Genomic DNA, 17,907 nt, shown 5'->3' on the forward strand with positions numbered 1-17,907 from the left:
AAAATAATATAACATTAATATTTCTATTATTATTATAATTATATTATTTTTATAGCAAATATAGGTATATTTTAATATTTTAAATATTATTTTGAAGTTTCTTTTGATATTTCTTTATTATTATAATAATAATTATAGTAGTTATTTAATTATTTAAATGGTGTTTAGTTTAAATTATAAATTTTGTTATTTCCATTATAATTATTATTATTATAAACTATTTACTTAGCTGGCTTGCGGTCTGGGGCTTAATTTATTTCCATCAAAAATGAAATAATTTTCTTTTAATGTACTTTTTCTGCTATTATTTATGTTTATCTATGTATAAACTATGATGATATGATTTATAATTATTTCTCTTTACTTTATTTTCATCTTTTTTTTTTTGATTTTTGTGTTCTCTTGAGAATTTCCAGAGCTGTTTCCAGTTTGTGTTTTCACTGCAGCTGTTTGCAATTTCATGTTACAATTTCCATTGGCATTTTAATGTGCGGTCTCTGTGCCAAAATGCTGTAACAATTTGTTGAGGAACGCAACAAAAAAAAAAGCAGCTCATATTAATCATATATACGGCCCACGCTCTGGCCAGCAGCCCTCCCCCCCCCCCTCCTGTCACCCTTTTCCGAGAAGATCAATTAAAAATCTATATAGATCGACGTTGCAAGTGCGGGAAAGCTGCTGCAGACAGCGGGAGCAGACACAAAATCAAGGAATTTATGCTCCAAATGAGCGAAAGTTCCACTGTGTGTGTGTGTGTGTGTGTGTGTGTGTGTGTGTGTGCGACTTGTGTGTCGTGTGCACAAGCGCCAGGCAACAACAAAGGAAAACTGAATTTTCGGAAAATCTTATTTGTATCTCTTTGGCTGCGTGTGTGTGTGTGTGTGCGTGCAAATGACGTGGACAGCAGCTGTTGCAGGTGTGTGCCACACAAACACAGACACACACACACACACACACACATACACCTGCAAATTGGAAATATTTATAGATTTGTGCATGAAATATAACAAACGATATTGCCAACTTGACGTTGCATTAAAGGCTCAATAATGTGATTAATGATCAGCGTGCTTGGCCATTGTCTAAGGTAATTTGTAAACCAGAGCGAGAGAGAGCAGCCAATCTCTCTCCCTCACTCTCTCTCTGTCTGTCTCTGCCCCAGATCAGTCTCTCTCTGTTGCGCTCAGCGTGCTGGTGCGACGCTCGCCGGCGCTCTGCGGCACTCCCCGAGATTTTATTTATACACTCGCCTCCGGGGGCGAAACTAGATACACGCAACGCGCAGCGAGATTTTGTATTCAGTTTTTTTTTCTTCTTGCGTTTTTTTTTTCTGAAATGATTTCGAATATTTTGTGAAAGAAACGCGCCAGTTGGCATCACGACTCGGAAAAGCTCAAAACGTTGCGCGAAAATTGCTGCGGCTGTTGGTTCGGCGCAAACCTGCAAGACGTGGACGTGGACATAGTATAATAATAATTTTCGAAAGTTCAGTCGGTCAACAGAGTGCAAGTCGGTTGTTTTTTATTTGTATTGCTGCTGGGGTCTAGATTCGGGACACGCGCGCGTGGCACAAAATGGCGGACGTGGAAATTATGCAAACGGTGACGGAAACCAAGAAAACAAAGAAGGTCAAGAAGTCGTCAAAGCGTCGCGAATCCGAAATTCAAATCAGCGAGGTCGATGCCGCCAGCGAGGAAAGGGGGTAGGTGGAACGTGTTACGTGTGGTTCAGTTTTGTGGCAGTTCGTCTAGGGGCAAAAAAAATATGAATAGTGAAAAAATACACAGCATCCAGAATGGTCTAGGCCTTCATTTAGCCTGATGTGCTGGTATTTTTTCCATTCAACTGTCAGTCAGTTTACTCGCATATGTATTGTATACTCGTTCAGCTAGAAATCATTCGATCTGTCGAAATTATATATTGAATATCTCATATGCACATTCGCTCACAAAAATCTATATATCGATCACAAGCAAAACTATCCAAAAGTACTCGCATCTCTCGAACTTGTACAAAACGACACGTTTACTACCTTCTTTCCTCGGCAAAACTGTTTACTAAAAGGTACCCACATAAAGCTGTCGTTGTCTATATATATGTGTCTAAACAAAACACACAAAAAAACACATACAACATAAAAACCACAATTCAAAACAAACAAACAGTTCACAAACTTCACACAAAACTCAAAATTCCAATAAGAAAACTCAAAACTCAAAACCGAAAAACTGTGCAAAACAAGTGTATACATACATATTCTTGAGTATTGCCACAGAAACACGCATATACTATCCAAATATACATATATATACATATATCCGACTTGATGAGCAGATACAACATTTTACACTGACCCACACGCAAATTGAAAACAAAGCAAACACTCAAATGAACTTTTTTTACATTAATCTCAATTTTTGATTGTTTATTTTCTTGTTTATGGAGTGCTTCCCTTTTTTTTGTCTACATCGGAATTGTTTTTGTTTGCCTTGCAGTTAATTTTCAGTGGCGAGTACACAAAGGCCATGGACAAGGATTGGCATTCGGGACACTTCTGCTGCTGGCAGTGCGACGAGAGCCTCACCGGACAGCGTTACGTCATCCGGGACGATCATCCGTACTGCATCAAGTGCTACGAGAATGTGTTCGCGAATACGTGCGAGGAGTGCAACAAGATCATTGGCATCGATTCGAAGGTGAGTTCCTACTCTATAAGCCAAAAACGAGATCAAATAACTAGGAATTTAATACAGAGTATTATATTTCCGAAACTGTATTTCTGTTGAGATCATCTTCTATCATATATAAGAAGTGGATCTTGAAATAATAAGACAGTATGATATTATATTTCCAACATTTTAGTTTATTGAGATCATCTTATGTATATAAGATTGAAAAAATTCGATAGTATAATATTATATATCAATAATTGTATATTGGTTGAGATCACCTTTTATTTATATTAAATGGATCTTGAAATAATTAATTAGTATAATATAATAATTCCGAAATTGCATTTTCTTGACATCATCATATAAATATATGAAATGGATCTTTAAATAATTATATATATATGGATATAATGTACCAAAAATTTTACTTTAAAGATCATCTTATATTTATGAGAAATAGATCTTGAAATAATTTGATAGCATGATAACAATTCCAAAAATTTATTTTTTATTTAAAATATGTTATGATCTTATGTTTATAAAAATAGATCTTGAATATTATTTTGCCAAATTTATAAGAAATGGATTTTTATTAAATTAGACTTGTGACCTAGATCGTGTAAATTCTATTTTTTATGTCAGATCGAATAATATTCGTATAACTGAATATTCCTTCAAATGTTAGGGCATATCGAATTGAAGAGCTTTCGATTTCTTGCAAGTAATATATTTAAAAATTTAGATTGTGATTTTGACACGATCCAATTTACACCAATCTTTAGGGCCACATGAAATATATAATAAAATGTTAAACAATTTATATATATATTATATTATTATTATTTTATCACAATTATTATTTCTTATATACTAATCTAGTTGAGTTGAATTGTTATTTCCGATACAGGATCTATCCTACAAAGACAAGCACTGGCACGAGGCCTGTTTCCTGTGCTTCAAATGCAATTTGAACCTGGTCGATAAGCAGTTTGGCGCCAAGGCCGATAAGATCTACTGCGGCAACTGCTACGATTCGCAGTTTGCATCCCGTTGCGATGGCTGCGGCGAAGTGTTCCGTGCAGGTGAGTGAAGAACTGCCCCCAAATGTGGCATACTTTGCGGGCGCTTTATAAATAATATAGAAACTAAGTCAAGTGATGAGGCTGCAACCGGTTTGCCGGGTGGGTGGCACTGAGCAGGACATGGGATGGGAGGGAAGGGGAGGGGAGGGGAGGGGTGTAGAAATGGCATTTTTGGTGTGTGTGTGCTTAATACTATGTCAAATTAATTGCACTCGCAGGGCAATTTGTTGCCAACTGGCGACACATTCCATAAATCTCCAATGTGCACTGCCATATAAACATAAATAACAGCCGCGCATTTTGCATGCCCTGTGAATAACTTCAAATGGGGTAGACAGATTACATAACAAGTTAAGAAAGACTCGAAAATATTTAAGCAAGCTTTGAGCTTCTGCAAGCTAAAAAAAGTTGAATTAACTACAATTAAACGCATTTAAAGCTTCAAAAATGAAAAGTCCTGTGCATTTCTGAAAAGAGCTTTGAGCTTTTGGAAGATCATTTATTTAATTGACAGAATATGAGACTGGTAGGCGTAGGTTGACAAGGCGTTATGATATATAAGAAGAGCTTTGAGCTTTTTCAAGTTCATTAAATCGTTGTTCGATCTCGATTTGACCTTGTAAAACCATATTCCGATTGAAAATTATTAAAATAAAAGCTTAAAGCTCCAATATATATGTTGAAGGGTAGTTGACAAATCAACTTAAAGCTTTACTGATGCTTAATCTGATTACAGTTGGAAAGCTCTAACTTGGGCATTAATAATAATCAAAAACAAGAGTCCCAATATACGAGTGCTTAATTTTTGTTGATGTTTAAACTAATTACAGGGTATATTTATAGTCGTATTATCTGCTGCTTGTGCTCAACTAATGAACTTGCTACAGTTGAGTGCGTGCAACGTTCGATGCACGGGGGCCAGTTTTAGAGCAGAACGTAAATGTCCAATATCTGTTTTCATTACACGTTGACTTAGTTGCAATTTGCGCGTTACGAGCACTTTGTGTCCAAGTTTGTTGTTTGCGCTGCTCGCGAGGCTCGAGACATAAGTCAGCGACTCGATGACGTCCATCGTAAGCTGGCGGCACAAATGCAAGTTCATTGTCATCCGCAGCTACCCACGCGGCGAGCCTAAACTCCCAAACCAGCTGCTCAGCCAAAGCCCGGCCAGGTGCCAGATGCCAGTTGCCAGATGCCAGATGCATCTGTGTGTCAGGCCCTGAACCCGCGCAGGTGGACGACTTTGTTGGCGGGGGGGAAGGGGGGGAGGGAGACTAACAAAAGGTGTTAAATATGAATATGACAAGCGGCCCTGTTGTGTGACTCCCATTCAATTGGAGCGTTGTGCAAATACGTGTTGGTTAAGACAAATACCAGTTAAACTAAGAAGGAATAATTGCATATGGCATGCCGAAGATTAAATGCCCTTTTGCTGATGTGTGGAGAACATATTGTTTGCATAGATGCAGGTACTAATTTGCATAGATGCAGATACTAATTAGGTATATATATACTTTATGGGCCCCAACATGTCTTCTTCTAAGCGTCACACATTGCATATCCAATTGTTAATGCCCGCTATAAGGGTATAAACATGTGGAGAGCATACTAAAGCGAGATATATTGTTTCCATAGATACAGATACTGACCAAGCATATATATATGCCTTATATTGTTTAATTTACCTTCTTTTATGCGTTACAAATTGCATGATAAAATGTTAATACCCGCAACAAAGGTATAAATATGTGGAGGGGCATAGTAAAGCTTGCGATTGCTGCGATTAGTCAAGACATCTTTCTTTGCATAGATACAGCTACTGATCAAGCATAAATATATACTTTATGTGTTCCAAAAAGTCTTCTTCTATGCGACACATATTGCATGTGAAAATGTGAATGCCCGCTACAAGGGTATCGGCAATTTTGTACGCATATGGTGTTACATATTTATTGAGATAAACAAAACGAGATCAACGTTGTCCGATTCTCATATCAATGAAGTGTTAAGCACGCTCCAAATTTGGCTCAGATACTTTCGTTGTCAATGCGGAACGCGGCCGTTTATTAGCCGCAATTGCAGGCATTGCCCAAAATGGGGCTAGATTGTTGTTGTGGTTGTTGTTGTTGTTGTTGTTGCTGGAAGTACACGTTGACATTGCCAATTACGAGAGGAGGCAGTTAAATAAGCTGCAAGCCGCGACCAGAGCTGAGATCAATGCCAGCAACGCAGCCCACACGCTCGACTGCCAATCCGCGTGTCATTCGAATAGACATCTATATGAATATGAATATGAATAAAGTGTACCCATATTTACTTCTGTTTGCCAAAGGTGTTGCCTGTAAGTCGAAGCCGACAAGTGTCGTTTGCATTGCCAATTCAGGCATTAACTAATTGTCTAATCAAATACGTAACGTATTTGTTAATTTGCTAATTTGCCAATTTCATTGTGAACATTAAAAATCGGCTTTTAATTGTCAAATTGCCTGCCACAAGTTGCACCCACATAAACATAAATCACATGAACTAACCAGGCTCGGAGCAGGCATCGTCTGCCTTCTAACATATGTCTATGTCTATAGCTATGCTAATTCAGGCGAAAGGCTGGCAAATTGCGTAGACAGCCGCATGGCAGATGGATCCACATTTGAGCATATGTCTAATTCGATGCTCTGACTCATCAGAAAATTTTTGTATTTCATCTTCTATGCATTGAATTTATATTTGAATTGTTTTTTTTTTTTTTTTTTAATGGAATGGAACTTGTTTTTAATTTATTTTTGCGTTGGCTGCGCGTATGATTTGTGGCTTTTAAATAGCTCGCCCGAAGACGCAGCGTGTTGAAAAATTATTATTATTACTAAAGATCGCTGATAAGCGTGTGGAATTAAATTAATGCTTTCTATATGGCTATGCGGCATGTTCCTCAGAAGTACTTGTTAGAACTAAGCAGAGCTAAGCAAATTATGGTATGCAACAAATATGTATTAGTTAAGATGATTTAAGCAATAATCAACTGTATTTGGTTTATTATTCATATATGACAAATGTAAAGTTAGCTTTTGTCGGAGTGTTTTTTGTGCTGCAAGATGAACAGAAGTTTCAGTTCTCTATCAGTCTTAAAGGTCGATAGGGAATTTCCTTATATGCATTTCTCTTTGACTCATTTTACATTTTTTTTTATAAATATTCATAGATTTATCTAATTGAAAATGATCGACTAGGACCAATTCAATGTTTATAATAAGAATATATAATTATAAATTGTCCCTTAAAACTGTTTTGATAAGTCTTTTTCTATCTTTAACTCCCATGGTAACAAAAAAAATTAATTTCACCTACTTAACTCTAAAACCATTTGGGAATCACAAGCGAACAAGTTGATTAAAGCGCACTGAGTCTCTTTTTGAGTAGGTTTTCCTCTGGCTATCTCGCGCCTTGCAATTGCAACTTCTTCGATGTGCCACTTGCAGCCAGTTGCTGCCAGTTTAATTGCTTAATTGCCTAATTGATTGCAGATAAAAACAAGCGCAGCGAAGTTAACCATTTTATTGCAGCTCAATTGATTTTGTTTACTGGTAGCCGGGCAAAGCCCACGCAGCGCGTGTCTAAACATTTCCGTCGTGAAGTCGACAATTAATCAGAGAACGTAACGCAACGCGGCAGATACAATGTGCCATATATGGAGAAAGGCCTTTAGGGCTGGCTGTCTGTTGCCATAAAAGGGGGGGCAGGCAACTGGGCTGCAACAAATGTGACATATTATGTACGCAGTTTTGCCACTGGGCGGGCATTTGAAAGTGTTTTCCGTTGACATTTCCATACCGCATATCGCATTTCCCATATACCCCAACCACTCGATAAATGCTAAGTGAGTGCAGCTTCCCACACGGCGGCAGCATTGGCTGGCTTCCTCGAGCGGCTCACCTTAACGCCCCGGTGTGGCAATGTCACGGCACTTGACTTGCAGCTGAGCAACATCACTCAGTCAGTCAGTCAGTCAGTCAGTCAGTCAGTCAGTCAGTGGCAGCAACCAGTTTCCGTCAGTCAAAATAATTCATAACTGCCTGAGGAGCCTAAATGGCACCTTGCCCCAGCCTTGTTATGTCTTTTGTGCCATGTTCAACAAGACGATCTTGGTCTCAGTTAACAAATTCCACTCAAACTCAATTTAACTCAATCCAACTGCAACTCAACGAAACCCAACTCAACTCAGCTCTATTCGGCTCAACTCACCTCAACTCACCTCAGCTGCGACTGTTTTTGTTTACGTTGTGGCTTTTTGTTTTTGTCGGCTATTCTCAGTCTCAAAACGGCTTTCAAAGCGCTTGGCCAGTGCCGCGGACGTAAACCGAGTGTTGACCCCAACTGAATTTCCGTTTTGAACAGTGCAAAAAGCAACGTGTTGCATGTCCGATATTAATTGCTTGTAAACAGAGCAGCTGTTCGACTATTTATAACGCGTATCAATAAGTATATATCCGCACTTAATTTTTATGCACTTCATTTCTCATAAACAAAGACAATTTGTTTAAAGAAATGCTCTGCTTGTAAACAAGCCTTCAACTGCAGCAGCACCGAACAGTGGCAACAGGAGTCGTAAACTTGCAACTGATATGAAACAGTTCACGCTGTTGCATCTGGCGTATGCACAATATTTCAGCCCACACGCACAATGGGCGTATGCGCAATTTTTTGGGGACATTTGAGTTTATCTAAAGCGTTGGGTTTTGACAGGCATTGCATAATATTCAGCTGAAACGCCTCTGCATGTCGCCAGCTATCAGGTTGCCAGCACAAACAACAGCAACAATAATATTAAATATTAATAAACAGGGGGGCAACTGGAGACAGCGCAGCTCCAATTGGAGATCGCTTAGAAATTGCATACCAAAACCGGAAATGAATTTGAGCTGCTTTTTTTGGGCTGCATTTAAAAAATGCGGCGATAGCATCGACATCGACGTGTGCCACATTTAAAGAGCTAAATGGAAAACATGAAAAGCAGCAAGGCACACACACACACACACACACACAGACACATACACACAGAGTTACAATCATGAATATGCACGCAAAGAGGCAGCTGTGGCAGGTCGCCCACTTGAGCTGGCATTTCTTTCTGTCTTTAATTTTTTGTATATATTTATTTATTGTTGGCACTGCAATTGAATGCCAATTGAAATGAAATCGAAATCAAAATGAAATCGCATTGAAATTATGACGAAAGCCTGCGCTGTAATTAATCGAAAAAAATGTATAGAGCAAAGGTAGCCGAACCAATAAATCGAACTGTCTCAAGCCCTTGATAATGTATCTCAGCGTTCAAATGCAAACAGATATAAGTATTTATGTACTATATATACATATATAAATGTATATAAACAAATGAATCGAATGTCAGTTGGCTTTTGTGCGGTTTTTGCCGCTCGGCTTATCAAACAAGCCACAAAACAGCAGCAACAACAAATTTCAATTCCAATTCCAATTTAAATTTCTCTTTTATTTTTGTTGTCGTACTAATCTGACAAAACTAATAAATCTACACGGCAGTTGTGTGTTTATTTTTTTTTTATTGTTTTTCGTTTCTTGTGCCCTGCAGCCGCTGACATTTGCACAGGCGGGTCAAACTGAGGCAAACAAAGCGACATCTTTGATAGGTTTACACGAGTCAGCTCGTGATATTAACTTCTTTGCCAGCTTGGCTAATATACGGGCCCAATTGTTCATGTGTGTGCATCTCTTGTAATTAATCACATAACATTATATGTCCTTTTCATTTACCTCTAATTTTGCTTCGGGCAGCGTTGCCAGCCTTTTGTACATTTTTCTTTTTAAATAATGATGAGTATTGGCTATTTTCATTTATTGTTTCTTTAGCTTCTATAAGTACTCTCTCTCAGCTTAATTTAAGGCCTATCACACATTAAATGTTGTGCATAAAAAGTCTTTATTTCTCTACGATTTCGCCATTTATGTTACATTAAATTGGCCAGACTTTTTATACTTTTTGTTATATTTAAATTCAATATTTCTTTATTTTCTTTAAGTATTTTATTCGATTTTGGACACAAATAAGCCTTTTTCATTTCGCTCCTCTTTCGCTGCAATATCGCCATTTATGCTTAAGCAGCGTTGCCAGACTTTTGTACTGTTTGCTTTAAATATAATTAATTTTTCTCATTTTAATTTAGTATTTTTTAATATCTGTAAGCTCAGCTTAATTTAAGGCACATAACATTACATTTTGAGCACAACAAACTCTATTTCATTTCTCTCTTATTTCGCTACAATTTCGCCATGTAGGTTTGATCAGTATAGCCAGACTCTTGTACATTTTATTGATATAAAAACGTTCGTTTATACATCCCAGCTGCGTTAAAAGCAGAAGAAGAACACATACAATTCTTCAATTAAATGTTTCTTTATCTCTTGTGAGCTGCTTTTGCTCAACTTATTTTAAGAAACATGCCATTTTATTTAAGTCAAAATAAAGTTTTCTTTATTTCGCTCTCATTTCTCTCTTATTTCGCCATTTCTATTCGAACAGTGTGGCCAGACTTTGCGTGCAAACCTCAATTTTCAGTCACATTTTGTGTGATATATTAATGCAACAAATGCCCGTTTATGCATGTTACCAGCAGTAAAAAGACAACATTTTCTGTAAATTTTAAATTAAATTGGAGTAATTGAAATTCGAACCCACGCGACGACCGCCCGCAATGTCAGCGCGCACACAGCGTCAATTTTCGCTGAGCACTGTGAAAAATTTCGAGTGTCGTTTAAAAATGCAGAACGCGTTATTTTTTATTTTGTGACACTTTCCATTTCAGCGCTGTTTCGGGGGCCACGTAGTCAGTCAGCATTGTCTCAAGCCCGCAATCAATCAATCAATCCACTCAGATCACAGCTGGCTGTCAATTCGAAGCCAGATGATTCCACACACACACAGCCTGGCCGAGTGGCTGGCGAATTTCAATGTCGCCTCCAGCTCAGATCTACACTTGACCTCAGCTGGCGGCGGCGGTGGCGGCGTCTCTCAGTGTTTTCTTGTGGGCGTATTGGTGGCAAGTTGTGGGCGAAGTCTTTGGCAGCGCTTGGCAACCAGCTTGCTTCAATTAGTTATAATTATGTGACGTTGTGCTATAGCAACAAAAGCTAACCACAAAATGAGGTGAGACAAACCCTATGAATGCTGCGCTGAGGCTTACTGAACAGAGAGAGGGAGAGAGAGAGAGAGAGCAAGAGAGAGATAGAGAGAAATAGAGAGTGAGAGAGAGAGGGAGGGAGATAGAGGGAGAGAGAGAGTGAGAGAGAGGGAGATAGAGGGAGCGAGAGCGAGAAAAAGAGAGATTGAGAGACAAAAAGAGAGAGAGAGAGTGCGTAAGAGAGTGAGAGAGAGTGAGAAAGAGAGAAAGTTATAGTGAAAGAGAGTTGGAGATAACGAGAGAGAGACAAATAGAGATAGAGCGAGAGCGAGTGAGGAGAAGAAAGAGAGAGAGAGAGAGAGAGAAATTTTCTTACTTGATTCCTAAAGAAAAAATTCCTTAGATTTTGAGATCGAATCAAGCTAAAAATTCCTAAACTCAGCACAATACGTGCTTCATTTCACATCAATTTCAAAAGGTCATGGTTCAAAAGTTCTTTATTCAAGTAAAAAGACATTATTGCAAATATTATTTGTACTTAAATTGAAGCTCTTACATATCAAGAAGAATCAAAGTTGATTTAAGGCTCTAAATTCTTAAAGCTAGACTTATTCTGCGACTTGCAGAAGCAGAAGACGGAATCGGGCTTAACTTCTGGGCCAGATTTGACCAGATTTAATTGCTTGGCCATATTCACTGACTGAATTTCCTGTGCGCAAATCTTTCAATTTCCTGTCGCTCAATTTGCGCACGCGCTCTTGAAATTTCGAAGCAATTTATTTGCTTTTGTTTTGTGTAAAAAGTTAATTATTTAATGATTTATGAAGGCATTATTGTTGCCGTTGTTGTTGTTGTTGTTGTCTCGCTGTTATTTATAAACATTCTCTAACTTTTAATGAAACTTGTTGCTTAGCTAGTCAATTTTTGTGTATGTTTTTTTGGTCGGGCGGGGCTTAGTGATGTCATTGCCTTGAAGGCGAGAAGCGAGAAGCGAGATAGACCCGACGTCGCCAAATTTGTCAGCCCCTATTGTTTTTATAGAGTATCGACCGAGTTCGGTTAGCTGGTTAGCTGAAGTGCGTGTGCTTAGCATTAGATTGTATCGCTGGCAACTGGTTTGTGCCTTGGGTGAGAGCATTGATCGGCGCTCAGCTGACCCAGTTGCCCGTGCACCAAATTGATGATGGCATCTTAGGCTGATCAAGAGACTCTTTGGCCAAAAACCAGCAAACATAAAAAAAAAGCTTAGCTCAAGTCGTGACTTATTAGGCCAGTTGCAAGTCGTCGGCTCTGACACTTTGGGTTGTGCTGCAGTTGGAATATAAAACAATTCAACTGCAGCAGCTCAATCGATCAATCATGACTGACGTCGATGTGCTGAGCGCCCGAATGAAGTCGCGCTTGCATTTGCAAAGCAAGACAATTGGCGCCGACCGCATCAAGAAGGCCAAGGATAACAACGAGGACATCGCCGTGCTGAGCATGTTCCTGCCAAATGCCAGCGCCGTCGAGGAGAATCGCAGCTTCTATTGCTCCCTCGGCGACTATTGCCGCCTCGGCGATCCCCGTGCCACCAAAGCAGGTAAAATAGCGCTCATGTTGCTCGTAAATTATGTTAATTAAATCCAGCGATACATCATAATTTATCAATATTACTGGCCATTTAATGGCCGAGTTGTTGCCAAATTGGTAAAATACCAAAACAAAATAGACGCCCCACGCATGGATTAGCCGGAGATGTTGCGGCCAGTTCTCCATAACGTCATCGCAGCTTTCGTTGGGCCCAATGCTGGCTTGATGAGTAATCGGAGCTAAGAAATACACTCAAAGAAATATTAATAGACAAATGACAAATGATTAAGCAAGTGTTGGAACGGGCTTTCAATTAAAAGATTAATAATTAAATAAATATGATATGCTATTTTTGTTAAAGTTAATTTAATGTTTTAAGCGATTTTTTAAGTTCATACATTTTTAAATATGTTTATCACAATTGAAAACTTGTTCTAGTAATCAGAATTGTAGACTCTAGAAAATTTCAAAAAATTATGCTAGTCTTTTAAATTCTACTTTCAAGAGTGTTAAACAACAAATTATAATATTAAATAAGAATGAGCAATGCATTGGAAATGTGAACAACTTAATTAACAATGTGACTTATATGTGTCCACTTTAGGGAAATAACTTAGTTTTCCCTAAGAATTACACTCTAATCTTTATGATCAATATTAGGGAAATATCAATTTCATTTGCATTCCGAATTTTACATTTATTGCGATGAGACATATGTGTGCAAATTTTAGGGAAATAACAATTTAATTTCCTTAAGATTTATACTCTAATCTTGGTCAGGGATTTATTTGCACTTGTTAGAAAGTTAACAACAAAATTTCCTTAAGAATTATACAATAATCTTGATATCTCAATTATTGGGAAACAACAATTTAATTTCCCCTAATTTCCCTTAAGAGCTTAACACTCATAAATGTGCCAATTTTAAGGAAATAAAAAAAAAAATTTCCTTTAGAACTACACACCAATCGTGATGAGGCAAATATATACCAATACAAGGGAAATAAATATTTAATTTCCCTTAAGAACTCTACACCAAGCTTAAAACCTATATATGTATGTGTCATTTAAGGGAAATAACAACAAAATGTTGTTCCACCTAAATCTTTGCTCTACACCGAGTTCTTTGAGTTTATTCACATGGACTTACGACTCTCTGGAGATATTCAACATTTATATGTACATCGTAAATTTGTCGTGCATTAATGCCATAATTTGTGAAAATAGGAACTGTTGTTCTTGATGGGCTAAAATTAAAGCACAACAATAGAACAGCTGCCCTGACATTATTCCAGTCAATTAGCCTTCTCTGGCACAGTGATGGGCGGCAGTCAGTGAACCCAGCAAAAGTTTTCGCTTCGGTCACATATTTGGCAACAAATTTTGAGCACGCAATAAATAATATAAACATATTTCGATGCACACTTTTATATGGGAACTAATGAAACCATCTATCTATGTTATATAGCCCATGAATGTAATGTCTCTCGAGACTCGCAAATTTGAATAATTTTTGCATTAATTGCTATGAAAATGCGAAGTCGAGGCACAGGTGCACTGGAAGCAGGTGGGCCGTGTGCTGGGGGGCATGGGCTGCGTCTTCGACAGTTGCATGTCAGTCGCACATAATAATATTGGCTTTTGTTGTTATTTTCTTTTTCCTTTTTCTTTTTTAGTTATTGTTCAAAACAAATTCTGATTGAGTTTCTGTGATGGTTTTGGCCTGAATATGTCGGGAATTTGGGGCTATTTAATAGATTGTGTTACCCGGGCGGGCACAAAGTTCAAGGCTGCCAGAAATTGATTTGTCTAATGTGTCTCTCTCTTTTTAACAGGTACCAAGAAAATGGAATACAAAACCCGGCAGTGGCACGAGAATTGCTTCTGCTGCTGCGTCTGCAAGACGGCCATTGGCACCAAGTCGTTTATACCGCGCGAGCAGGAGATCTACTGCGCCGGCTGCTACGAGGAGAAGTTTGCCACGCGCTGCATCAAGTGCAACAAGGTGAGGAAAATAAGAGGAAGAGGGCTCAGGTCGGGTGTGCTCAACTTGGAGATACCCTGAAGACATTTACAAACATTACAAAGTGATTGCCTAAAGATTTGCCTATTGACGAGTTGTTTGATTACAGGTAATCACCTCGGGCGGTGTGACCTATAAGAACGAGCCGTGGCATCGCGAGTGCTTCACTTGCACCCACTGCAACATCACGCTGGCCGGGCAGCGCTTCACCAGCCGCGACGAGAAGCCCTACTGTGCCGAATGTTTCGGCGAACTGTTTGCCAAGCGTTGCACATCGTGCGTGAAGCCCATTACGGGTAAGTAGCAGCTGATCGGAACTCATTGACATTGACTAAACCCTCTTCTTGGTCGACAGGCATCGGCGGCACACGCTTCATCTCGTTCGAGGAGCGTCACTGGCATCACGATTGCTTTGTGTGCGCCAGCTGCAAGGCCAGCCTGGTGGGACGCGGCTTCATCACCGACGGACCCGACATTCTCTGCCCGGACTGTGCCAAGCAGAAGCTGATGTAAATGGCAAACCAAACCGATTCCCATCAAGTCAACCAAATGGCCACAGAAGAACAGAGCGGAGGAGGACAGAGGAGAGAGGAGCAGCTGGAGTGGAGGCGGATGCCCAGCGTTAATTAGCCATAAAAAATTCAACAGAAATTCAACGAAAATGGATCAAATATCAGCAATGAGCGGAAGTTGATGTATTAAACGATATATACAAACAAAATATTGCCTTACTCTTACACATATATTAGATATGAGAGAATTAGCTAAACAAAGTCCTAAAATCAAAAAAAAAAATTCAAAATCAAGAAGCAACAAATTTTTGACTATTATACGAGTGCTTGTATACTTATTAATATAGCTGCAAAAAACAAGGCAAGCTATATAAACAAAACAAATCAAAAAGAAAGAAAGAAAGAAAAAAAATCGCTTGAAATTTGATATTTTATTTGTGCTTAATCGTCAAATTGTATAAAATATATACTTATTTATTATTTGTAAATGCATTTGAGCGCGAAAACAAAACCTAAAACCCAAAAAAAAAAACAAAAGAACAACAAATGGAATATACTGTAACTATTGTTGCCACATTTGCATAATGTATGTATGTTTATTTATTTATTTTAAGTTCTTCTAACCCCCAAACGCACACACGCACACACACACAGAGCGAAAAGTTTCCTAACCGCGGGTTTCAGTTAAATATATTCTTATTTTAAATGTTATTAAACAAAGCAAACCATATATGTGTGTGTGTATGTGTTGACATAACACATACACACACATGCACACGTCCTAGCAATTTAATTGTTTAGTTTTATTTTTATGGTTTCATATTGTAAATGGAGCACTTTGCGCTAACTAAACACCCACACATTATTATTTTACATATGCCAACAAAATGTCAATGTCCTTAACTATTTAATGAAATTAAAGCTAAATAAATTAATAATTATATTTGGTGTTTGGTTTTTGCTTGGACACAAAAAGATAAAAAAAAGAACGATTCGGAAATGATGTCAACCTTTTTTGATAATTTTTTTTTAATATCTCGGGTAAATAACATCAGATTTATAAAAGTAAAACCTTTTTGAATTCGTACGGATCCCTACTATAAATTGGCATTCAATTCGTTTGTAAAGTCAACCTTTTTTGATGATTTTTTGGAATATCTCGGCCAAATAATGTACGATTTGGGAATTTTATACCATTTTGGACTCGTAAGTATCAGTACTATCGATTGGCATCAAAAAAATGAAAATCAAAATTTTGACCAAAATCAACAAAATGGCAAGGGGTTACATCACGTTTTTTCTCAAATTCGGGGTCGGTTCGAAAATCGAAACTTTTTGATGTATTTTATTGAATATCTCGGGTAAATACTGTCAGATTTTGAAATGTTATACCGTTTTGAATTCGTAGGGATCCCGACTATAAATTGGCATTCAAACTTTTTAAAAATCGATGGGTTAAAAAAAGTGGTTGACCAAAAACCGATTCGTTTGTAAAGTCAACCTTTTTTGATGATTTTTTGGAATATCTCGGCCAAATAATGTACGATTTGGGAATTTTATACCATTTTGGACTCGTAAGGATCAGTACTATCGATTGGCATAAAAAAAATGAAAATCAAAATTTTGACCAAAATCAACAAAATGGCAAGGGGTTACATCACGTTTTTTCTCAAATTCGGGGTCGGTTCGAAAATCGAAACTTTTTTGATGATTTTTTTTTGAATATCTCGGGTAAATACTGTCAGATGTTGAAATGTTATACCGTTTTGAATTCGTAGGGATCCCTACTATAAATTGGCATTCAAACTTTTTAAAAATCGATGGGTTAAAGAAAGTGGTTGACCAAAAACCGATTCGTTTGTAAAGTCAACCTTTTTTGATGATTGAAAAAAATGAAAATCAAAATTTTGACCAAAATCAACAAAATGGCAAGGGGTTACATCACGTTTTTTCTCAAATTCGGGGTCGGTTCGAAAATCGAAACTTTTTTGATGATTTTTTTTGAATATCTCGGGTAAATACTGTCAGATTTTGAAATGTTATACCGTTTTGAATTCGTAGGGATCCCTACTATAAATCGGCATTCAAACTTTTTAAAAATCGATGGGTTAAAAAAAGTGGTTGACCAAAAACCGATTCGTTTGTAAAGTCAACCTTTTTTGATGATTTTTTGGAATATCTCGGCCAAATAATGTACGATTTGGGAATTTTATACCATTTTGGACTCGTAAGGATCAGTACTATCGATTTGCATCAAAAAAATGAAAATCAAAATTTTGACCAAAATCAACAAAATGGCAAGGGGTTACATCACGTTTTTTTCTCAAATTCGGGGTCGGTTCGAAAATCGAAACTCTTTTGATGATTTTTTTTTAATATCTCGGGTAAATACTGTCAGATTTTGAAATGTTATACCGTTTTGAATTCGTAGGGATCCCTACTATAAATTGGCATTCAAACTTTTTAAAAATCGATGGGTTAAAAAAAGTGGTTGACCAAAAACCGATTCGTTTGTAAAGTCAACCTTTTTTGATGATTTTTTGGAATATTTCGGCCAAATAATGTACGATTTGGGAATTTTATACCATTTTGGACTCGTAAGGATCAGTACTATCGATTGGCATCAAAAAAATGAAAATCAAAATTTTGACCAAAATCAACAAAATGGCAAGGGGTTACATCACGTTTTTTCTCAAATTCGGGGTCGGTTCGAAAATCGAAACTTTTTTGATGATTTTTTTTGAATATCTCGGGTAAATACTGTCAGATTTTGAAATGTTATACCGTTTTGAATTCGTAGGGATCCCTACTATAAATTGGCATTCAAACTTTTTAAAAATCGATGGGTTAAAAAAAGTGGTTGACCAAAAACCGATTCGTTTGTAAAGTCAACCTTTT

General features: G+C 37.7%; 1 protein-coding gene across 6 annotated transcripts in view; it reads left to right on the plus strand.

Moving 5' to 3' along the window:
* Nucleotides 1–15,952, plus strand: part of Lmpt (Limpet) — a 77,407-nt gene extending 61,455 nt beyond the window's left edge. For 4 of the 6 annotated variants that reach the window (XM_064688377.1, XM_064688375.1, XM_064688378.1 and 1 more), the window contains 5 exons: nt 2,496–2,696; nt 3,580–3,754; nt 14,310–14,479; nt 14,607–14,793; nt 14,853–15,952. In XM_064688377.1, coding sequence (XP_064544447.1) covers nt 2,496–2,696; nt 3,580–3,754; nt 14,310–14,479; nt 14,607–14,793; nt 14,853–15,010 — 891 coding nt within the window. In that variant the 3' untranslated portion in view covers nt 15,011–15,952. Of the gene's footprint in view, nt 1–1,391; nt 1,703–2,495; nt 2,697–3,579; nt 3,755–8,068; nt 8,228–12,243; nt 12,485–14,309; nt 14,480–14,606; nt 14,794–14,852 lie in introns of those variants that run through there. The other 2 variants (XM_064688379.1, XM_064688380.1) reach the window with 2 other exon arrangements.
* Nucleotides 15,953–17,907: the final 1,955 nt, after the last annotated feature.

This window comes from Drosophila montana, unplaced genomic scaffold, assembly GCF_035044405.1.
Source record: "Drosophila montana isolate Dmon_TW-CO22-7 unplaced genomic scaffold, ASM3504440v1 contig_3207_1, whole genome shotgun sequence".
In the NCBI taxonomy this organism is placed as follows: Eukaryota; Metazoa; Arthropoda; class Insecta; order Diptera; family Drosophilidae; genus Drosophila; species Drosophila montana.